Source organism: Thunnus thynnus, chromosome 10 (genome assembly GCF_963924715.1).
Source record: "Thunnus thynnus chromosome 10, fThuThy2.1, whole genome shotgun sequence".
In the NCBI taxonomy this organism is placed as follows: domain Eukaryota; kingdom Metazoa; phylum Chordata; class Actinopteri; order Scombriformes; family Scombridae; genus Thunnus; species Thunnus thynnus.
The window spans coordinates 1,402,206-1,426,018 of NC_089526.1; the positions used below are offsets into that span (position 1 = coordinate 1,402,206).

The 23,813-nt window shown below is 37.9% G+C and overlaps 2 protein-coding genes across 2 annotated transcripts; both read right to left on the reverse strand.

Annotated features, from left to right (window-relative positions):
- Window positions 1-6,260: 6,260 nt before the first annotated feature.
- On the reverse strand, window positions 6,261-8,931 carry LOC137190550 (endonuclease domain-containing 1 protein-like). The gene is made up of 2 exons (XM_067600102.1): window positions 8,472-8,931; window positions 6,261-6,826 (listed from the first exon to the last, which is right to left on the reverse strand). Exons 1-2 carry the CDS (start codon window positions 8,751-8,753, stop codon window positions 6,287-6,289), a joined length of 822 nt encoding a protein of 273 aa, XP_067456203.1. The 5' UTR covers window positions 8,754-8,931; the 3' UTR covers window positions 6,261-6,286.
- Window positions 8,932-12,801: 3,870 nt separating this feature from the next.
- zgc:153896 (uncharacterized protein LOC569930 homolog) lies at window positions 12,802-23,017 on the reverse strand. The gene is made up of 6 exons (XM_067600316.1): window positions 22,720-23,017; window positions 19,879-20,024; window positions 18,302-18,925; window positions 17,239-17,461; window positions 15,104-15,157; window positions 12,802-13,804 (listed from the first exon to the last, which is right to left on the reverse strand). The coding sequence occupies exons 1-6, from the start codon at window positions 22,964-22,966 to the stop codon at window positions 13,728-13,730; spliced, it is 1,371 nt and encodes a 456-aa protein (XP_067456417.1). The 5' UTR covers window positions 22,967-23,017; the 3' UTR covers window positions 12,802-13,727.
- Window positions 23,018-23,813: the final 796 nt, after the last annotated feature.

Sequence of the window (23,813 nt, forward strand, 5' to 3'; positions counted from 1 at the left end):
AAAATGTAGTCATAAAATGATTAATTTTAGTAAAAACAACAACAACAACAACAACAACAACAAAACAGGAAACTATGTTTAAATTGTAAATGTAACAGACCAACAACAACAACAAAAACAATTTTCAGGTACCAAGGACTGGGGAACAGTGTGAATTTAATAATCCAGACCACTCCCTGTTGTTACCATGTACTTATAGGGTAACTAGTCTGTACCTACAGAGTAAGACTGGGAGAACAGCACATACGTTGTGGTTTATGTGTAATTAAAGAATAAAATCATTTTTCATAACTTCCTGCGTACCTTATTATTGTGTAATTAAAGATATACTATGTATATTATTACATTACTGTATTGTTATTTTTTCATCCTCGGATGATAATACAAGGCTTCCATAGCTGTGCACTGGAGAGAGGTAAGTTTGCCTGTTATGAGCCACTGCAGTGCTGGACCAACATGGCTGCTAGGAGCTAATTTTCAAAAGTATAGACCCATTTCTCAACTTGTTCTATTCAAATTAATTCAATGAAGTAGAAGACATAAGTATAATAAATCTCTTGAGTGTGGGTGAAGCTTGCCTGTCAAACACACATGCATAAAAAAATGATTGTCATAACTGCCATCATCAAAAACATTTGATTTTAGTGCACATATACACATGTAACGTACTGATTCATATGAGGAAGTTACACCATAAGTCCCGGGAAGTTACATGGTTAATGTTGGGAAGTTACACTTTAAAACCTCAATTGTTACTCCCTTGTTTCTCGTTGTTTTGTTTTCTTCCGCTGTACCTACATTCAAGTACCAGTAAGAACTGGAAAGTATTTTATATGTACGGATTCATACGAGGAAGTTACACCATAAGTTCCGGGAAATTACATGGTAAGTGATGGGAAGTTACACTGTAAAACGTGGGCTGTATTATAAAGTGTTACTGGCTTTTTAAAGGGAACCATTGTGCTTATTAATGGTGACAAAGTTCTGTAACAAAGTCTGTGCTGTATGTGAATATTTGACAAATATGCAAAGTCTACTATTATAAAACTTTAGTGTACCTGCATGCTACGTGCATATGTGCTACCAATCACCCAATAAAAATGAGTTCCAAATAGTTGACCTGAACATTGATGCTTTCTATTAACAGAATCACTCCAGTGATGGAAATGTGGGTGTAATCTGCTGCACCTATGACCCTAGAGAATCCTATGAAGGAATTACATTTATATATCATATTTCATATGCAAGTTGTAGCAGTCACCCATTTGTGGGATTTGCTATCATTTCCCTGTCTCCCCATACCAAATTTGGATAGTTGCATGTCTGGGTTGATTGGAGGGTTATGGAGATCACCTGTGTGCAGAGTGGGGGGACTGGCTCCCAGGTGGTGATTGAGAGCAGCTGGGTGCGTTCCCCTCTCGGCCAATCGGGGTGTAACGACGCCCTTTTTCTGGGGTTTAAGAGAGGAGAGAAACTGCACATCCTGGTCACTCTGTTCTCTCCTCAACTGGTTGCAGACATCATTTGTAAAGATTGTCAGACAGAAACTCTGGACTGTTCAGGCCCTTTTGTGTCTTCTTTCTGGTCTTTTGCTTTGTGATTCGAGGGTACCTTTAGAGGGAATACCATAAAATAAATCAAGTGTCCTGCAGTGGGTTGTTCTTAGTGCTCGTCGTGCAAGAGCTTGTGCTTGCCCAACGATAGTCTAACATCTGCAGGATTTTTTTTATATACATATTAAAGAGGCATTTGTTTAAGGGGACGTTGCCCATTGTGCAAAACCTTGTGAGGTTTCTCCATGTGAATATTATTTGTTTTTTATTTCTTTATGTGGCTGGGAGCTGGTTTTCCGGCTTCTTATTGAACGGCTGTCTTCAAGGGGAATCAGTACCACCACAAAGTAAACGTCATACTGATTAATAATATATTGAACTATTAATGTTTACTATCTGCAATTTTATAGAAGATTTCTTTTATGGCCAGCAGGGCAAATGGTCTGTTAACACTACAAATATATTCAGTAGTTCAGTGAGAACAAAACGACCTTGTTAATAGAGCAGCATACAGTATTCTCACTCAGATTTTCTGCATCACCAACTGAATGCATGTAGGTTCCTGTAGCAACAAACCGCAATGCAATGCACATAGTTTGCACTGTTGTAATTGCTTAATTTGATGTTATCAGCAGGGAGCGTGTGTGTGTGTTTATAAGGTAACAGGGAAATAGAATAAAAGATAGAAATAAAGAGTAACGAGTGAAAAGGGACAGCAGAAAGTGAAAAGAGAATAGAAATTGAAAGACTAGGAAATTGTGAGGAATAGCAACAAACCCTGTTGTGCCCTGCAGAACCAGTCCAACGCTCTTAATTACCATCATTTAATCTTGTATTTATTTTTCTTGAAACAAGTGAACAAGAATTGCTGATGGGGTGAAATAATTTTACCTGTTTCAATTGCAGTTCAGGGATTTGTCCATTTTCAATAAATGATCACTTGTTTCAATAAGTTTCTCTGAACAGTTTCAGTTGAATTGAAACTCCAACCACAACACAATCACTTTTTAAAAACTGGATCACTTGGAGTCTAACTGAATGATGAATTTACTCATGTGTGTGGGGTCGGCAGGCTGGGAAGGCAATAATTAATGTAACATGTGCTGTTTGCTTCATCCACCAAAATCATGTGTTCAGTACAAAGGAAGAAATAAATAATTAAAACTGGGCTAGTTTCTTTGCAAAACAAAATGTCTGCAAAAAAAAAGTTCCACAGATTCAACGAAGTCATATAAGATTGTCGAAAAGATACAAAACATGTCACCGTTTAAACAGAAGGAGTGACCTTCCTGATGCCAAGATGCAGAGACTTACTGAAGAAATGTAATGAAACAAGTTCAGTAGGATTGGAACACATTAAACTGTCAGTGGCAGATGTTTTCACTTGTTTTCTGAGAGTGAGGTTTTCAGATTAAGTATTGCTAAAAGATTAGTTAAATATGTTTTTTGTAGGGTCAGGCAGACTTTAGCAGATTGGGGAAAAGAAAGGATTGGCCTCCATCAGTCCTCCTCGTTAAATGTGAAGACCTCTCTGTAGATGTTGGTGTGAACTGTAACTTCTGTTCCAGTTTGTGGTTAAAAACATTGATTTTTAGCTCTTAATTGATTTCTCATTCGCTGTATCACCAGACTGCTATAAGTCCCAGATGTTATCACTGTCCCTTAAATTATCTCTACAGAGAAAGTTTAGTGCTTTACCTCACTGCAGAAGAAGAAGACACAGCGTCATGTGAATCACGAGGGCAGATTCTCTGAGTAAAACTGTCATGGTTGTGAGTGAGTGATCAGACAATGAACCCTTCAGACCAAGAACCATATAAGACTGTTTTGACATTTTTCAGTAGGCTATTTGCTGTTGTGCATTTAATCCAAAGGCCGAGGTGGTCTGGGCCGCATGTGGCCACATTCTTTTAGCAGTGTAAACGCAATGCATCCTGGGCCACATTGAAGGACGCCTTCTCAACTGAGGTCCTCTATTTTCCGGCAGACTAGACACAGGACCCTCCGTCCAACGCTGTTCAACTTGTTGATAACAATAAACAAATTATTTTGTTTTTCATATGAATTAAAAACGTACCTCCCGTTTTTTCCTGTTTTTCTCGTTCCCCTAACCGGTTTCCCTCTTCATGTCAACAATTAGAATAGAAATTAAACCATTAATTTTTCGCTTGTCCGTCTAAAATATTATTTCAGAAGCTAAACGTTGCTGAATAGTTTCTTCTGTCAAGTTGATAACGACAGTTTTTAGTTTTGCTGCGCTGCTCCACATAATGAGCCCAGGATTTATCAGGAGGACGCTGCTTTACTCTTTTTACTCTTTTTTTTTCTTTATCTGGACTGTGTGTAACAGCTGATCTATTGGGTGTGTAGAAGAACACAGAGAGATCGCTGCATCAAATATTTGCTGCAGATGTGCTGCAACTACGGATTAATGCTTAAAATATGAATAATTTATTTCAATTAAAGACTGAAAATAATGTTTGATGTGGTTACAGCAGGAAAGTCAGTAAATCAGTCTGCAGTGATCTATAAATGAATGTGGGTGATTCTTATCTGTTGTCCACAGCTGTTTATTCTGTATGAGAAGCTTCTCCTTCAGTTCATTAAACCTCTGCAGCATCTGAAGGCAGCAGGACTGATATGTTGATAAATCTGAGAAGGATCACGGCACTGCGTTCACTGTAAATCACCTGAAAACATCACCAGGCTGCTACAGTATCACCACACACACCTCTACACACATCAGACTGATCGATTATAACTCGATATTCTGCTTTTTATGAAGGAGACGTTGAGTTAGCAGCTCATCAGCATCTTTCCCAGTTTTCTTTCTTTAGTTAAAGTATCGTCTCATGTTTTATCCTTGAAACACATTGCAGTGCAAACGCTGTTGTGTAACATTAATTATTAAACTATGTGAGATACATTAGAATCATTACTGAATCAGTGTTCGTCTGATATAATCATGCAGCTTCACCGAATCAATTTCTCTATTTTTCCTTCATTTCTATCGTTATTATAGAAACTAACTGTTGAAAACACTCCATCTGTCTTTGACATTTCCTGAAGAAAAGCCTTCTGTTTGTTTCTGCTTGTCATTATCACGCTTAGTTGTGATTGGCTGAGCTGTTTCAGAGCTACGAGAGCAGTCATGTGACTGGCTGAGAGAGTATTTCACATATATTTAATCACCACAACCGGCTGATCTATATTCACCTTCACTCAGCCCTTCTGCACGTTGCGCTGCTGCACATAAATGAACCAAAACAGCAGCTGCGCAAACAGACGCCCACATGGTCCGTAAGACCTGCCACCCTGCACTTGTCGTTGCACTTGTGCGGTTAAAATAGAGCCCATAAACTTCAGATAATCAGGGTTAATCCGATTGCTTTAAACAACCCTTAAATGTTTGTGTAAGGAAACCATTAAATCACCATAATTATAACATATTGTCCAAATACAGTCTCTTAAGTTTGGAAAATCTCATTCTGTTTTCAGAGGTTTGATGAGTATTTAAGATAATTCTCAATGCTGCTTCTCCACCACTGAAGAGCTTCTTTCAGCTCCGCTCTGAGCAGATGAGCAGAACCTCTGGATCTGCTCTAAACTCAGACTAACACAACCCCTCCAGAGCAGAACCTTTACACAACCATCAAACACTGGAACATAGTTCCAGCTGAGCTTCAGACTTGCTCAGACTTTCATTTTTCTCCCCGTGGTGCAAAAAAACTGGATATTGAACAACCAGTCATGTCAACATTAATTTCACAGAGATTCAGATTTTAAATGAATTGTAATTGTATAGTTGTACTGGATGAATGTGCTGGTATTGATATGTTGATTTGTCTGTATGATTGTTAATGTGATGGAGACTATTTACTGGTGTTGCATGTAAATAAATGTTTTTATTTTCTGGTAATTGTTCTGTTTACCTTCCCAGAGACTGAAGATGGAAATGAGCTAATAGCTAAATCTCTCTTCTCATTATGAGATTAATGTTTTTTGTTCATGGTCCTTGTTTAATAAAGAAAAGAGAAAAAAAAAAAAGACTTTAAATGACTGATATCTTCATCTTCATCTTCATCTTCATCTTCATCTCAAGGCTTTAATATGAAGCCTTTCACTGATGACTCTGTTTTGAAATGTTTTGGACAGCTCATGTATTTGCAGGTGTAAAGTCAATCTAAATCATGTAGGAGTGTGAATGTGATATATCAAATGAAATTCTCAAACTCTGTTGTCTTTAACTATGAATGAACACAACATTCATAAGTCCTGGTCACCTGACTACCAAACAGAGTCATATGACTGCATTTTAGGTTTTCAGAGGAACAATGTTTTCTACCTTTATTATCTAAAGATGGTAAGTTAAAGTATATAACCTGTGGTCTCTGCATCTGTCATCTGACTAGAAGTGGATTATGTCAACCTCAGAGTGAGTTTATACCAAAGGGGCTACTACTATGTGGTTTCAGCTTTGTTACATAAGAAACATCAAAACATTTTGGAAATATAAAAAAACAGACAAATCTGACTCAGAAACCATGTTTATTCATGATGAACAGGTCATTTTAATGTCTTTTTCTATGCAGAAGCAGAGTTATAATGATCAGGCAATCAACAGGAGAGATTATGTGTGAAGATAAATATATGGATAAAAGATATAAATGCTTTTATTCATATTATGAATTGATTAACACAAGCTACGGAGATCTTGACTGGCCGTTTGAAACTCAGGGGGCTTGTTTACATTTATCTGAGAACACTTTGAACGTATAGCCATAGTCTTTACTAAGCTTGGTATCCAGGTCCTCTAAATCCTCGATTTCATTTATATTGCCTGATTCTACATTATCTCCATAGTAGGCACCAGAGAGCTTAGGTTTGTCATTGTTGTCTCCGCAACAGAAGGCGCTCCAGAAATAACTGGGAACATTAACCCTTTTTTTGATGTTTGTATTTCCAGGCACCACACCAGTAACAATATAGGCATGAAAACCACTGTTCAAGCATTTGGTTGTCAACGTGTCTGCCACTTTTGTTTCTTTTTCATTCCACGGTCCTTGGTTAAATTTGCCAACTTGCGGAGCAACATTTGTGAGGGTGAATGTGGCGTCCGCACTTGGCTGGGAGTGTCGGTGTTGGCCTGGAAGCAGGTGTCCCTTATCGTAGTCGCTGTTGCGGTAATCTGCTTTCAGTGCTTGATTTGTTCCAAGGCCTGTCTTGACAGCGTCCCCAGAAGCCATGAAGTCTCCACCGTTCTGGTCATCCAGCTGTAGAGGATAAAAATCAGCATCTCAGTTAATTTTTGTGCTACTGTTTGAATCATCTGCCATCTGAAGATTGTATTGATTCTGTCTCTAATGTTGCAAATACAAAATAAAATATTATTTACTGTATACATTCTCTCTGAAATCAAATTTAATGCTTTTAAAGACCTGGATAGAGAAAATATAACATCCTCTCCACAGCAAAACAAATGCACATTAGAGCTGAGCTTCATGTTTGAAATCAACTTGACAATATTAATATGGATATTTTTCTGAATATTTTTGTATCTTCATATGTAAAATCGTGTAAACTAATCAAATTAATGGAAAATTCAATGGACTGTTTAGCACTGTTACGCTTTACATCACATAAAACTCTTTGTGTTAAAAAAGCATTTGAATTTAAAATTTTAATTTTAATTATAATTTGTTTGGAATTGTTAATTTTGACAACGTTGTGTAAAACAATAAGGCTGCTCTGGTCGTTCTCGTCGGCTGTAGTTAATTCTCCACATTAAGACACACATGTTTCAGTATATCTACCTTTCATCCACTAACAGTCCATTAAATCTGTAAACTCCAACTAAGCAGTGAAAAAATTAAAGTCCACTTCTGTCCTTCATGTTGGCCGTTGCGGCTCCGCAATACAAATTATTATCCAGTTTCTAGCAACTATCAGAGATAACAGAGGACTTTGTGTCTTTTCCATTTCTCATACAACAAGGCATCACCTCAAAATTTAAGACATATAACAATTAAAAATAAGGCTTTTTGAGACAGTTTATGATGACCATAAAATGGTCTCTCTCTCTGTGCTCTCTGCTGTGGAAGGCGACTAACGCATCCGGTAGGTTATGACACTTAAAATGAATCTTTTTCTAAAACATTTTCAGTACCAGGATGCTTATTATTTACCTGTGAAAAGCGGGTAAATTGCTCAAATCGTGTAAAAATGAAACATGGTTTCCTTTCTATCATGTTTATTTTTCTATGGATTGTGGAGATCAATACATCCATTCATTCAGAACTTAAGTCTATTTAAGGAAATATCATCTTGTTTGGATGATCTGGATTATTTTTTTAATTTGATTGCAGGGAGAGAAAGAGATCGACTGCTGGATGAGCTAGTTTGACTTTAAACGAGAGAGAGAGAGAGAGAGAGAGAGAGAGAGAGAGAGAGAGGGGCGCGCTGTGTTGTCAATTCATAATCTTCTCTCAACAGAAACGATCTGTGCTTTAAAGGAAATATAGAGACAAACAAGTTAGGCGGTAATTTCCAGCTCTACTTCCCGTCTTGCCTTCATTGCTTTCTAGGTTCTTGGAGTCTCAATAGGAAATGCATCTGCATTCCTAACCGCTGATACACTAATTCTACGCAGCCAGAAACTGACGTCACCATGAATATAGCCTAATAAATGTTATCTTTACTTTTTTAGAAAGGGAACTTTACTGTGTATTTAAATGTTCATTTTAATAATTGAAAAAATAATGACGAATAAGGATGGGCTGGCTATATGTGTGTGTGTGTATGTAGCCTATGTATGTACGTGTGTACATAATACTATATACACACATTGAATCTGCTGTCTTAATATTTCACCTTTTGACTGTGAACAAGATTGAGAGACACAAAAGGATGAAAACTAACCTTAGGTTCAATGAGCCATTTGTCTTTCCTTTCATATGTGACACGTCCCTGAAACTTATATGCAGAGTAGACAGGGATCCTTCGGTTGGTGTCATAGAGAGTTGCAAATTGATAACCATCTTCAGTCTTCTGGCAGATCTTCTTGTACTGAACACCTGATGGCTCGGTGGGTGGTTGACTCTTGAAGAAGAATTGCTCGCATGTTGTAAACGACTCGACAACTTCAGCTGTGGCTGGATAACTGAGAACCAGTAGCAGGAACGATGAGACCAGGAGCTTCATGCTGAAGGCTGTGGTGGCAGTTTCTGTAATAAAAGACCCACAAACCAGAGGATGTCTGTCTGGGTTTAATAGTACACTTACAAGCAAGTACAGAACCAACAACAGATACAGAGAGCTGTCTTAGGTAAAGTACGAAGTTATGCTCTGAGCAGTCCATAGTTATACTCTCAGCCTCTTCAGTTATCTCTACACTCACAGTTCACTTTTGTTCTCTCAACAGACAGTGCAGTAGGACTTATTTTCCTATCTCTACACACTCACAGTCCCTCATTGTCCTTCCAGTGGACAGGTGCGACTGGGCCTGTTATCTCTGAAAAGTAGTTTCACTATTCACCAGATCATAAAACATCACCAAAGTGTAAGAGTAAGTAGCAAAGTATCAGAATAAGTATAATATATTGTATTTAAGTAAACATATTTTATTTTTCCATTACACTGGTTGACTTTTATAGCTGTGAAGGGATGGTTTGAGCTTTATATCAAACCAACCCCACATGTGAACAGTGAATATCAGCCTTATCTGTGCTGACAGGACACATTTCCCCAGATCAGGTAGTTTCCGTCTTTTCATGATTGGGTTTGCAGTAGTATTGTAGTACAGTAGGGAACTACACATTCTGCTCAGAGAGGAACTGACAAATGAGACCAAATGTGGAAAAGATGGGAACATGAGAAACTGTTTTCACCTTTTTACAAACTAGACTCCTTCCGGATGCCAGATATTTTTGTCTCTGAATTTATTTCCCCCACAAAAAAGTATCCTGGTAGTTTGATTCTATTTTTTTGTTTGCCTGTGGTATCAGCTGTTGTATAAATAATTTACCACTATGGAAAAATGTGTGTATAGTTAAAGTACGACTTTAGCACTTAAATAATTCTATGGTAACACCATGGTATAATCTAATTTAAATGCCATGATGGTAATGACCAAAAATGATGGAAATACCGTAATACTTTTTAGGTTTTAAGATGCTTTCTGTTGATTCAGAAACAGCATTATAACGAGTAGCATCAACCTAGAGCGACATCATCATCCCAAACAGTAAGGCCAAACAAAAGTAGGACAAAATTAACATGAAGTTTAGATAAAGTTAAAACAAGAAGACAAAAGATGCAGAAACACAGCAGGAAGTCGACAGGAGGATGATGAAAGATAAAGATGATAATGTCATGAGGTGCAGAGCAGATGAACCCAAATGCAGGACACAGCAGGCAAAAGGAACTGAAGAATATATTTATTAAACAACTCAGGAACAGAACAAAACCGAACAAACGATCCAACAAGACTGAACTGAAAACCAGGACTACAATACAAACTGAACTCATGAAACAACAAGGAACAAGAGCAGGCTGAGAGCTGATTGGCTGGGAGTCACAGGGAGCTTTTCATTATGCTGACGTGTCTCTTCACTTCCCTGACTCCTCGTGTCCCAGCTCCTCCCCGCGAGGATGTGAAAGAGATGTGAGGAAGGAGGAATTTAATTCATCAAACGAGACATCCTCGTTCACTCCATCGTTATTATGAGGAGACAACTGCTCATGATGCATCATCTCAACTGTCAGATATGTAGAAGTCAGAAATTAATTAGTAATAATTTAAACTCTAAAGTTTAAACTTGAAATTCACCCATAACACTTTAAACTGTTACTTAATAGTTTCTACATAGTGATAACTGGAAGGAAAACAGCTGATAACTGCTCCAATGTTTTATTAATTGATTATAGATCTACAGCAGCGTCTGTCTGTCACAGAGTAAGACACAAATAGACAATTTAAGACCGTTAATTACTGACAGAACAGAACCGATATAAAGGAGAAATAAAAACAGCTGCAGCCTGCAGATTATGTTTTAATAAAATATTGCTCATTTAGTTTGTGAGAGTCTGAGTCTTTTCAGGCTCAGGATGATTTTATAGGAGACGCAGCTGTGTGACGTCATGTTTGACGCACTAAAACAGAGAAGAAGAAAGGGGAAGTGTTTGGCTTATGAAGAAAAAGTTACAAGAGTGTTTTTGTTGTGATTGACTCATGACTCAGTAACTTTTATTTTATGAATAAAATGATGCTGTTGGTGCCGTCATTCCTGTTCCACAGATAGTTTTCCTGATCTGCTGTATTACAACAGCTCCAGCTGACCTTTTCCTATCTCTACACACTCACAGTCCCTCCTTTCAGTGGACAGGTGCGACTGGCCTGTTATCTCTGCAAAGTAGTTTCACCATTCACCAGATCATAAAACATCACCAAGGTGTAAATGTAGGCAGCCAAGTATCAGAATAAGTATAACATATTGTATTTAAGTAAACATATTGGGAGAAGAGGCATGGGACAAGGGGCACAGCTAGTGTCTCTGGGGGGTTTGTGTTCATAGGTCACCTTGGGGTCCTTCTCCTGGGCCTAGGCATGTGTAGAGTGTCCACGATGGCACTTGGGGAAGGTGGAGTGGACTCAGGGTTTTGGAAAGGGAGAGAATACCCTCTGTATGGGACTAGTCTGTCTCCATCAACTGCAACCTTTCTCCCTCTGGGTGGCAGCTGGACCCTGTGCAGCACCTCCCCCATCCTCACCAGGACCCAACAGGCCCCCTAACCAGCAGCAGTCTAACTTGGGGCTACATCATTGTCTGATTGACTGTATCAGGGAAATACTAATCTATCTTGTATTATTTCACTTCCTGTTTATTTTGTTCTGTGCAGATTTTTGATTTGGTTTCCAGCATCATTAAAGTTTAAACATTTAAATTGTAACTCTGACTGTTTTCATTTGTTTTCATCTTTTAGTCAGCTGAAGAGAAAACAAACATCCCTTCATTTGGTTCAAGGAAAACATTTTTTACATTTTCTGAGGAAGCTGGGAGGCTGTTTGATGAGAAAAAGTGTTTTTTATGGGGATCTATAGACAGAAATGGAGTATAATATTCACAAGTATGTTCATGAGGAGGGGGAGGGGAGTCTGTTGCAATCTGCAATCTCACCACTAGATGCCAGTAAATCCCACACACTGGACCTTTAAAAACCTGTGGTCTCTGCATCTGTCATCTGACTAGAAGTGGGATATGTCAACTTTGGAGTGAGTTTAAGCCAGAATAAAATGTTGGCATTGTATGTTTCTGCAAACCACAGAAACATTGAATATATACGTTTCAACACGTGTAATACATAGCATATTAACATTTCAACAAAACGTATCATATCAAAATTTCTAGAGTGAAGAATTCACATGAGATTTATATGAGCTGACTTTCCTATCAGGAAGAGGAGGGGTCGCTGGACGGTTAGGAAGTTTCTTAGCAAAAAGTTGGAAATCAGCAGAGCACGGTTCGAGACCACCTCGAAATCAATGTCCGCTTCCCGTTTCAACCTATAAAAGCCCGTGGGTATTTTCAGTGAGACATTGAGACATTTGCAGCCGTTTTTATTTTATTTTTTATTTTATTTTAACCCTAACTCTAACCAAGTGGTCTTTGTGCCTAAACCCAACCAGACCTTAACCACAGCGTTGTCACACCATAAAACATCATTATTCAACAAATAGAAATGTTAATATGCTACGTTTGTAGAAATGTTGATATGATACGTGTTGAAATGTATATATTCAATGTTTCTGTGGTTTGCAGAAATGTTCAATGCTAATGTTTTGTTCTGGCGACTGGGTTGAGAAAACAAACATTCCTTCATTTGTTTCAAGGAAAACACAATTTATACATTTTCTGAGGAAGCTGGGAGGCTGTTTGATGAGAAAAAAAATGTTTTTTAATGGGATCTATAGACAGAAATGAAATATAATATTCACACGTATGTATGAGGAGGGGGAGGGGAGGGGTATTCAGTCTGTTGCAATCTGCAATCTCACCACTAGAGTTAGTTTCTGTATGTTTCTGCAAACCACAGAAACGTTGAATATATACGTTTCAACACATGTAATATGTAGCATATTAAGTGTTTTTAATTGTTTGTTACATTTGTTTCATGAAAACAATAAAACTGTTTTATTTATAAAGAAACTGCCAAGCAAAACTGATCAAGTTATAATCGTTTTATTGAATTTATTTTTTATGGTACAGGATACAAATTACTTATTTTAAATAACAAATCCACTTTATAATTATATAAAATGTGCTTTGTTGACCAGAGTTTACTGATTTATTCACAGATCTGCAACTCTGCTGTATGAAATATAAGAAGTGCTTCTTCTGCATCAGTATTAACAATAAAATGACTGAAAGAGAATCTGATCATAAGTTGATTTTGTTTATAAATAATATCAATAATAATTCCCATAAATATAGTGTTATCTGATGTTAAGGTGTTTCAGATGAAGTGATGGAAGTCTGGATCTGTAGATCAGGACTCAAACTGTAAATATCAAACTGCTAAAATTATCTAATTCTTAAGATAAAAGTAAAAATCTTCACTTTTAGTCACAAACATTTTGGAGAGTAGTTGAGTTTAAATGTCCGAGAGCTGCAGGGTTGTGTTCAGTCGATTCAGAGTAGATCATTGATAACTGCTGATTGGACTAAATATCGTTGATCAGGATCAATAATACATTACTGAAGCAGCATCAGTAAGAATAGAGTTGTTTTATATTCTATTATATTTTTATTTGAACATTTGATGGGATGTTACGGCACTTTTTCAAATTTCGTATTTGTCAAACAAGAGTAAATCTGCATTTACTTGACGATCAATCACTTTCTGATCATCTTCATTGATCTGCATGTGTCAGTGTGGAACTAAATTCTCTGATTTGTCTGACGCACCTCGTCTACCAACAGCAGAAATCACATTAAAAATATATTTTATAACTAACATCACTGCCTGTGGTAGAAAAAATATTTAAGAGCTTCATTTAAAAACCTTCTAAACCTAAATCTTTGCTTTTTAAGACTTTTTAAGTGTTTTAGAAGTATTCTTACAAGTTTGATAAATACGAGCCCTGATCTCAGATGTGTAGATCTGATCCTGGATCTGTTACAGCCCTGTGAAGATGAAGAGCAGCAGCGTCGACAGCAGCAGAGCAACAGACAGATGAGTTGTCTGTGATCCACCTGAAAACAGACAGAACTCATTATTAGAAAATTAATCTGCAGCTATTGTGATAATCAATTAATCGTTTCCGTCATATTAGAAGCAAAAATGCTGAATGTTCTTTTATCCTGCTTCTCAAATGTGACAATTTGCATTTTTTCTTTGCCATATATGAAAGAAAATTGAATATCAGATGACAGTTACAGTCACACATTACAGGTCTAAATGCTAATTTCTGATTTTTTTTGTCAGATCTGATCTTTATCTCGATGGTTTATGTCTGTAAGTGACATGTATTTGTATCTGATCTGAGTGTTGTGACAGTGGTTGCACAGCCAGAGATCAGATATGAATCAGATCTAGAACCACATATGCAAATGGCCTCGATCTGATATGAAACAATCAGATTTGGTTTATTCACACTTCTGTGAAAAATTCTGATCTGAGTCACTTGGAGGCAAAAATTTGGGCTATTTCAGTAAATAATGTGAACATAGCCTCTTAATCACACAAACAAAATAACTGAAAACATCGCTGTGGGTTCTGAGAAATTGTAGATGCCTTTTTTTCCACTATTTTTTAGCATTTTATTGATTGTGAAGAGAAAAAAATCATTATCTGCAGTCCTAACTGTTATTACAATTGATCCATAGACGGCTGAAGTTGCTTCTTGTCTAATTAGACTCAATCTGATCTCTTACTGATTATTTCTTTCATCTTTTCATCATCTATCTGTGAAAAAGTGAATCATGGTGCTGCCCTGTTTTATTATTATGATTTGTTATCTTGTTTTATTGCCTTTTAAAGCACTTTCTAGCATTTTTTCAACAAATTCTATATAAATACATTTTATTATTACAGACGCTTTGGGTGTAGACTCTCAGTCTTTGTTTAGATCTTTATTAACCCCGTCTCTATACGGAGGGAACCACACAACGTTAGGGTTAGTTTTTGCAATCTGCAAGTTCCTGTTTCACAAACTACTGTGTCTTAAACTGACAACATGGAGGTGGATTCAGAGCCGAACTGGGAAAATCATTCAGGTCTGGAAATATAGCAAGAACTATAGCCCCAGTCAGGCCAGTGTTTAAGAGGGGGGTCTGAGGGTCCCCCACTAGGAAAATTTAGTTACAACTTGATTTCCTGCATTCTGGTGAATTTTACTGCATTTGAATACCAAACTAATGAGCCAACAATTGCTTAGTACAAGGTACTGTTATGAACCTCAAATAAAACCAAAGGTGCATTTCAATATTTATTCAATAATAAATAACTAAATTAACAACTAATATACTAACAAAATAGAAAATGTCTTGTACCTGTGGGTTTCTCTGTAGTAGTGGGCTCCGGTACTACTGTGGTGCTCTCTCCACCTTCAAAAAGAAAAAAGAGCACAGCACACCATATTTTTAATGTACCAATATAATACAGTTAACAAATCTCTCCAAAGAACAGAGCAAGAGCACAATACCCGACCCAGTTTACTGATATACACTAACAGTTACCCATCCAAGGTTAAAAAAGCCCTTTAACCAACACAAACATTAAATAACATACAGTGTTTCCCCCATAATTGTACAGGCTTGGTGAGCCGCCAGGCCAATAAGAACCCCGCCAGGCCAAAAAAATGTTTTTTAAATGCCAAAAATGATGCAAAATATCTATTCATTTAGAAATCAATAGGGTTTGGGACCCTCTGAGCAGCAGTTTTTCTAATCGTGAGTCTGTGTCGTTGCCTGGGAAACTCCTAGTAGCGTAGCTCCTTTTAAAGAATAGATCAGTAAATGTACAATACAGACTACAGTGTGTCAGTTAATAAATGTTGCAGCTTGTCAAGACCAAGAAAAATCACGTTAACTCCTGGAAAAGTAAAGGGAGGTTAGCCCCGAAGTTAGCAACAATGGGTTAGCCTAACGTTAGCCTGATGATGCTGAACCATGGATGTATAATAAGAGCTGGGTTAGGTATTGCAGTATTGCAGCAAAAAATCTCCCTGCGGCCCAAAAAGTTTTTTCCCCACAGACCACCACTGTCAAAGAGACGTCTGTAAAACTGTTGACAGGACGCCTCGAACTGCAGACAATGTCACGGAGGGAACCACACAACGTTAGGGTTAGTTTTTGCAATCTGCAAGTTCCTGTTTCACAAACTACTGTGTCTTAAACTGACAACATGGAGGTGGATTCAGGGCCGGACTGGGAAAATCATTCAGGTCTGGAAATATAGCAAGAACTATAGGCCCAGTCAGGCCAGTGTTTAAGAGGGGGGTCTGAGGGTCCCCCACTAGGAAAATTTTAGTTACAACGACTTGATTTCCTGCATTCTGGTGAATTTTAGTGCATTTGAATACCAAATTAATGTCAATTATGACTCTTTCTATTATGAACCTTTGATCCATGGAGGTTTTATATTTGTAAAACTTTCCTCAAGCCGAGAAAAGCAACTTAAATATCTGTGACATCATCACAATGTAAAGTCTATGGGCTGAGCGGGAACTCGTGGGCGTGGCCAGCGGGGGAAACACTTCTGTGCATATTCAGTGGGCCGCACAATGCAGAAGCAAACCTAGAAAAAAAAGATGGAAACTTTTTTTGGTGTATGCGCCAGCCAAACAATTCCTATGGGACTGAATGGAAGCCATTTTTAGTCTGGTATCCAGCTCTTATAATAAATGACATAGATCTTTAAGTTTCAACATATTACAGTAGCCTGAATAGTGTGACAGAAGACATTGTGTTATCTCAATAATTTTAAATTATGAGTTCAAAGTATGAACTCACTGACTGAAAATTTCACCAAAACCAATGACTTTTCAAATAATATTGACCACATTAACCAGACTAGATATACCAATTATGCCATCAATGTTTTTGAGGAAATTAGAAAGGGAACAACCACTTTTATTAGTGATTGTCCAGTTTCTTGGCTGCTTTAACATTGACAGGGACCGATGATGATGCATCGGTAGCATTAGCTACATTAGCTAGGTAGCAAACATCAGCTAGCTAGCATATTTATTTACCTTTCTTTTTTTCTCTATCTCCCTCTCTGCTCCTCCCTTCCTCTTTTTTCCACCATCCATCTTGCTGCTAAGTCATTTAGCTTCTAAATTCACTTACTGCCAAACGAAACATATAACTGCCAACTACTCTCTCTCTCTCGACTTGCTCTCTACTGTCGCAGCGCAGAGCAGTGTTGGTTCAGGGTAAAAATAAATAAATTTAAAAAATCTGTGGCCTGCAGCGGGCATGCCGGATCATTTAGCAGGCCAGGCCACCGGGAAAAGTCTGGGTGCTCCCAATTGCCAGTCTAGGCTTGGGTGGATTTAAGGACTTAAACTCAGCTTTTCTCTGTTTCTTTGGTAAACAGACTCACGGAGAAAATAATAGACTCACTGTTGTTCCTTCGTCCAGCTCGTCTGTTATTTAAAGACACTATTGTGTGTCAGACTCACCGCTGTTTAGCAGCATGTTCTCGGTCACGGCCAGCGATCCGTTGTGCGGTGCCGGTTCGATCTGCAGCAGTTTGCACATCAGAGGGTAGATGTGGATGCTGTCAAACGGCTCGGACAGGAAGTTCCTCTTAAAGTCGGGTCCGAAGGCCCTGAAGATGGTCTTCATGTCCATCTCTCCGTTATGGAAGCCGTGGTCACCTTTGTTGACGTAGACGATGAATCTCTGGTGGGAAACAAAAAGATGAAGAAACAGATTTAGAGAGAGTCGGGTTTAGTCTGAGTCAGCTGCTGTTTCCTCACATCACTGCTGATCTACGACTTTATGCTGCCTTCAAATGAAACTGTTCAGGTGTCTCCAAAGTCGGAGGTCAAGTTCAGAATATGTGGTTTCAGGTGTGAAAACTCGGAGGAGAATTTAAAGTCAAACTGAAACTTGAATTCTCCTCAAGGACAGGAACATTTAAACCACAGCTGCATACTAGATGGATATTTTTCAGTTTTTTTAAATGAGGTAAAAACTATTTTTAGGCATATTTATGAAAACAGTGTAACTGAGAGACTTCTGTCAACTGTCAACTTCCTTTTCATCAACTCCTCATAGTGTTAGCTCTCAAACTAGTGACTTCAAATGTGCTTTCAATGTAAGTGATGGAGGCCAAAATCCACAGTGTGTCCACACAGTCATTTAAAAGTTGATGTGAAGCTTATATGAGGCTTCAGCAGTCTGAGTTAGTCATATCAAGTGGATATCTGACACATTTACAGTCTTTTTAGCATCAAATTCCCTCTTTGTGTTTCCTCGGACAGTGTTTCCCTGTTGAGCTGCAGTGGAAGTATAGTAACAAAAAGAAGGAGGGGCCGACCCCAAACTGCAACGTCACCGGTTTGAGTCCACTCGGGGATCTTTGTTGAATGCTATTTTGTTTCTTTTTCTTCCCTCATTCCCTATCATCTCTTTACTATACACTTATTACTTAAGACCAAAATACATTCTTAAAAAAAAGATGAATACATGGATTGATGATGATCTGTTGGGGTGCAGAAGGTTTGATGTAAAACTCACAGAGTTCAGGTTGAATCCCAGATCTCCGACGACTATGATGGGAGGCAAGCGCTCACTTTTGGCAAGATGGAAGCTCTCGGGCATCTCATTTTTCTTGTAGACTGTTATATTTGGTACTTTGGACAGTGCATCAAAAACCTCCTGCTCCTTCCCCAGCCGCGGCTTTATGATGCCAAACCCGCCGTAGTCGAGGATCTCAAAGCTGGTGAGCTTCAGTAAATTCAAGTACTTATTGAGAACGACCTCGTCCACCTGTGGTCGCTTCTTGACGGTGGTCATGCCGTGGTCGGAGCTGATGATGACATTCAGGCTGTCGGTCAGGTGATGGCGTTCGATGGCCTCCCTCAGGTAGCCAATGGTGCGGTCAATCTGCTTGATGATCACCTTCCTGTCTGGGTGATCGGGCCCCTTGGCGTGGCCCACACTATCTGGCTCACCGTAGTACATTGTCACCAGGTGGAAGTCTTCTTCTGAGAACCAGCTCATCACCTTGTCGATGTTTTCGCGCCACTCAGTCTCATTGTCATCTGGGTGGCCATATTCCAGCACCAACGCTCGGTTGACCGCCTGGCCGCTGTAGTTGGCCCCGCCTCCTGGGTAGTAGAAGGAAGCGGTTTTCAGACCCTGAAACAACAAGGAAACACAAAAAACAGCAGATGAATTAGGTTGTGGACTTAAACCTACAATAACTGATTTTGTGGCCACTTGGGGGCAGCAGAAACCTTTAAATCACCTTTAAAGTTCACAACATTATCATTCATGTGGAGTCGTGTTTCTGTCCATCTGGTGAATGTGAGTCCAATATTCACTCTCTTTTAACTCTATTTTTGCTCTCTACCAACTCCTGAGGGAAATATCTGGCTCTTTAGCTGCTAAATGCTCCACTATGTTCACCAGCTAGTCTACAGCTAACTGTGTCTGTTTGCCGTTTGGTACTGAGCAAGTAGTGTACAGTGGCTTTTTACAGCTTTTTCTCTGAAAACAGCTGCCTGCTGTTTTTCACAAGGACTGAAGAAATAAAGTTGGTACTTGTATCTGTAAGTCAACTTACAACATCCTGTAGAGTTGTGTTCATCTCCTCCATGCTTGTCACCATTTTTGTGGCCATTTTTCTGCTGCTGTTTTTTAATTGATGCAGCTATGTAGCTATAATAGGAAGATGACATCCCCATTCTTAATTCCCACCTGAACTCTTTGAATCACTGAACAAATTGTAGATATCTACCGACTGAAGAAGTAAATATTTAAAAACAACTCACAAATACATAGCTTTTTTTTTAAAAAGTTGGTTATTTCCTGCAACAGCTGGGCAATTCAGTTTTTAGAAAACGTTACACAAACAGGAGGAATAGTGCATTTGTTGGGGACTATTTTCAGTGGTGGATGAATCTACAAGGAGCAGGACAGTGTATGTGGAATTCAAAACAACTCTTTGTTTTAAATTAAAATTTTAATAATTTTATTGTTTTAAAACAAGGTTAAATAAATTACAATTCATTCTAAATTTAAACTTAATCCTTGTTGTCTACGTATGTTAGCATCAGTGTTTTTGGTTATAAATCATCCTGATCAATCACCTGGTTCTGTGCTGTGATCCATAATGGCAGAGCTCCGTTGTCCCACCACTCTGATCTGGTCATTGTCTGTTTGATGGGAACTTTTAGGTTCGTCTCGGAGTTGAACATCAGGTTGTGGACAACTTCGTGATCCTCCACCCATCTGCCTGATGAACAGGAAACAGCACAGTGACACTCAACAAAGCACTCAAAACCAACAATGTTGAGTAATTTCAAACAGTCAAAGATGCTGTAAATTTAGTAAAGGACCATTTCCTATATTCTGTCCAGCTGAAGCTCCTGTACGGACAGTTTAGATCTCACTACATCTTATTTTGTGGCCCAAGGATGGAGATGCCTAACTCAAAAGCGAAGAAAATATTGTCTGACCATTAATAGGTCCTCCACAACATACAAATACTGTGCTGTTAAATGTACAATACACACACATCTCAGATAAAACAGAGTATGCACATGAAAATCTGGATATGTAATTTGTCCTCTTTAAAGGGTTGTTTCACTATAATTACTCGGCTCCCTCCAGTGGTTTCTCTCCATGCAGACAGTTTTGGTTGAATGTGTCCAGCTTTGTCTCAGATTTCTGCTTCCACCCCAAAACAAAGAAGGTTGAATGCAATATAGCTTAAAAACATTTTTATTTTTATTATTGGTGCAATATTACATAACAAAAAGGCGATTTATGGGAGTTGCAGCAGTGGACACCTCCCCAACGTATGGAGAGAGCTGGTCTGGTGGTCTGATGTTGGTCTGATGTTGGTTGGTGGTGTTAAAACCTTTTTTTAAATTTAATGGCAATGTCTCTTTCAGAAACAGGGTCACTGGAGACCGTTTCCACTGGAATTACTTTCTACTGAAAAAAATAGTACCTGTGAAAACAGTTGAGACAGATTTATCAAAACCTTAGTAACACTTTATTTCCTGGTAATTTGCAGGTATTTGCAGGTATTTACCGGTAAACTTTTAGGACATTTTACAGAAAGGCTGATGCAATGTGGTACAAATTATAAGAAGAAATGAAAAAAGGTGTTAAGTTGGTTTAGTGGCCTCATATTTGGGTTCCTAATTGTTCATTTGCAAAAATTCTTATCAAAGTAGGCTCTTAATTGTTTAACAGACAGAAAAAAAAAGTTTTCAGTGTATGGTTTTGTGTGTCAAACTACATATCAACATATAGATTCTTTTTTTAAAAACTCTATAATGAGCATGTTTTCAATAAAGTACCATATTAAACAACCTTTTCAAAGAAATGTCTGAAGAATTAACAGTTACCCAGCAGCTACATTTAGGAAATTATTGGAAAAAATCCTATTTGTAAGAATCTAATTTATTAGGAAGTTTTGCAAATTAACAACTGAACCCAAACATAATTGGGGACACTTATCAATTAACCAACCTAAAGCTTTTTATGTTTTTTAAATAATTTGTAACAAATTCTGTAAAATATTCTAACTGGTCAGTACCTACAAATTTACAGGAAATTAGTATCAAATTAAAGGAACGGTAAAATAAAGCATTACTAAGATCTGCAAATAAAACTATACTACTACTTATCTATCAAAGTTATCTGCACAAATACAGTAGATACCACTGAGAAGAAATGATTCTATTTTAATTCATGTTTATTGGCCTTTAACCTTCATATTATGCAATTAACTCACCTCAAAGTCCACTTTTACTGAGCACACCCAGTATATGAATGTTTATTCCTGCCTACAACGCAGATTACATAATCTAATGGTCTACATCATAACTGTAATTTTTTTTTCACATTTTCATGTCATGCTTTTCCTTGTGTGTATCCTGGAGCACAGAACAAATTTACTTCAGGACAAAACATTATATCTTATCTTGCTGTTTGATTTATTATCCAAACCAAACTCCAAACTAAAAATGTACATCTGCCACAATCAGCTTAGAAAAACATCATGACGGCAACACTGTGAAGTACAAAAACAAGTATAGTGCGAGTATAATTATTTGTTGTACTAATCATAGAAGTTAAAGTATATGATTACTTAGATACGACTAAAACTACAGACATGTAGTGAGGCAGTTTACAGCTCTATGTGCTATTTATAAAGACATAAGTTCAGTTCTCTTGCTGAGCATATCTGCTGTTGTTATACTTAATTATTATTATCTGCCTCCAGCTGTGAGCATTAATATATTCTATGTTTGTTTTAATTCTAAGGACAATTCTCCACCTAACGTCATAGCATACATGATTATCTACTGTCTTGCACTGCTAATGTGCAGTCTAATGGCCACTACCATTGTACAATGTTTATTCAACGTAAATATTACAGTACAGAATTTGTACTTTGCTGCTGTAATTCTGAGATTTCTATTTTGGATTATTGAAGTACTCTATCTACAACTTCTATCACTTAATGTAGTATTAGCCTAAACAATAGCAGAAGTTGTAGTACTGCTACCTCCTATATTACTGTTACTACAGTAGTAATAGGCTAATAGTATTAATTGTAGAGCGGCAACAATTAGTAGATTAGTTTTCAACTATTAAATTAATTGCCAACTAATTTGATAATCAATTAATTATTTTGAGTCATCTTTTAAGGAAAAAAATTGTTTTTTTAGTCATCTGTGACAGTAAACTGAAGATCTTTGGGTTGTGGACAAAACAAGACATTTGAGGACATCATCTTGCACTTTGGGAAACAGTGATCAACATTTTTCACCATTTTCTGACTTTTTATAGACCAAACAACCAATCAATTAATCAAGAAAATCATTGGCAGATTCATTGATTAGTCATTAGTTGCAGCCCTAATTAGAAGAGATTAGAAGTAGGAAGATAATAATAATGCAGGAGTGTGTTACCGGTGATGGTGGTGAAGTGGGACGGGGATGTCATGGTCAGCATTGGGGGTGTGATGTATTTGGCCTTCACTCCGTCCTTAGACAGCTGGTCCAGGTTCGGCGTGTCCACATCCTGGTCATAGTCCCACCTGAAGCCGTCAAAGGAGATCAGCAGCAACTTCTTCCTCCCCGCTGCCTTGTTCAGCGGGTTGCTGGAAGCACAAATCACCGCTGTGATGACCAGGAAGAGTTCCAGCCTCATCTTCATCTTCACACCGACTGACTGCAGCTCAGCAATGCTTCACCTGAGCGTCTGTCTGCACGCCTGGAGCTCCCTCCCAGTTTAATATGTAACTGTGGTTCTCTGATATAGATCTGCTGATCTGCTGTGAAGGACGAGACCTTCGACTGGAAGCAGAGCTCTAATGGATTCTTATCAGGGGCAATTTCATCAATCACAATCAATAATCTGTGGACGCAGCTGATATCTGAGAACACAGAAATAAACCGCTGACACATTACAGTGGACACTGATAAGCTGGATTAATACACTTTAATCAGTGGTGGAAAGTAACTCAGTGTATTTACTTAAGTACTGTATTTAAGTACAATTTTGAAGTATTTGTACTTTACTTGATCATTTCCATTTGATGCTACTTTATACTTCCACTCCACTACATTTCAGAGGGAAATATTGTACTTTCTACTCCACTACATTTATATGTAATAAAATTATATATAATATAACAAGCTTTTAAAATACAACACATTGTTGAAGATGAAACCAGTAGTTTCCAACCTTTTTGGCTTTTGATGTCTAACAAAAAGCAGTGTGTAGTCGGCTCCAAAGCTCCAATAAAAGGTGTTGTTGATGGAGTCTCACACAGAAGTAGATGCAAGGATATTTAAAGAGTGTAAAGGGTTGACAGACAGTTATAAAATGAAGAGGTTTGATGAGGTAGTTAATGAAAAGAGACTAAATCTTTTATGCTTCACTTTGGTTTGGAGTACTTGCCTGTTCTTGGACCATGTGTTGTACACCGTAAGGCAGTATGTTCCCAAACCTTTGCAGTGCAAGAATTGTTGGATGTTTGGTCAAAGTTGTATTGTAGGAG

Excerpts from the sequence above, each read along its gene's own strand:
- zgc:153896 (XM_067600316.1), bottom strand. The coding sequence starts at position 22,966 with ATGAAGATGAGGCTGGAACTCTTCCTGGTCATCACAGCGGTGATTTGT. Across the intron at positions 17,462-18,301 it reads TGGGATTCAACCTGAACTCT|AGATTCATCGTCTACGTCAA; the intron begins GTGAGTTTTACA and ends GTTTCCCACCAG. Across the intron at positions 13,805-15,103 it reads TACTACAGAGAAACCCACAG|GTGGATCACAGACAACTCAT; the intron begins GTACAAGACATT and ends GTCTGTTTTCAG.
- LOC137190550 (XM_067600102.1), bottom strand. The coding sequence starts at position 8,753 with ATGAAGCTCCTGGTCTCATCGTTCCTGCTACTGGTTCTCAGTTATCCA. Across the intron at positions 6,827-8,471 it reads AATGGCTCATTGAACCTAAG|CTGGATGACCAGAACGGTGG; the intron begins GTTAGTTTTCAT and ends TATCCTCTACAG.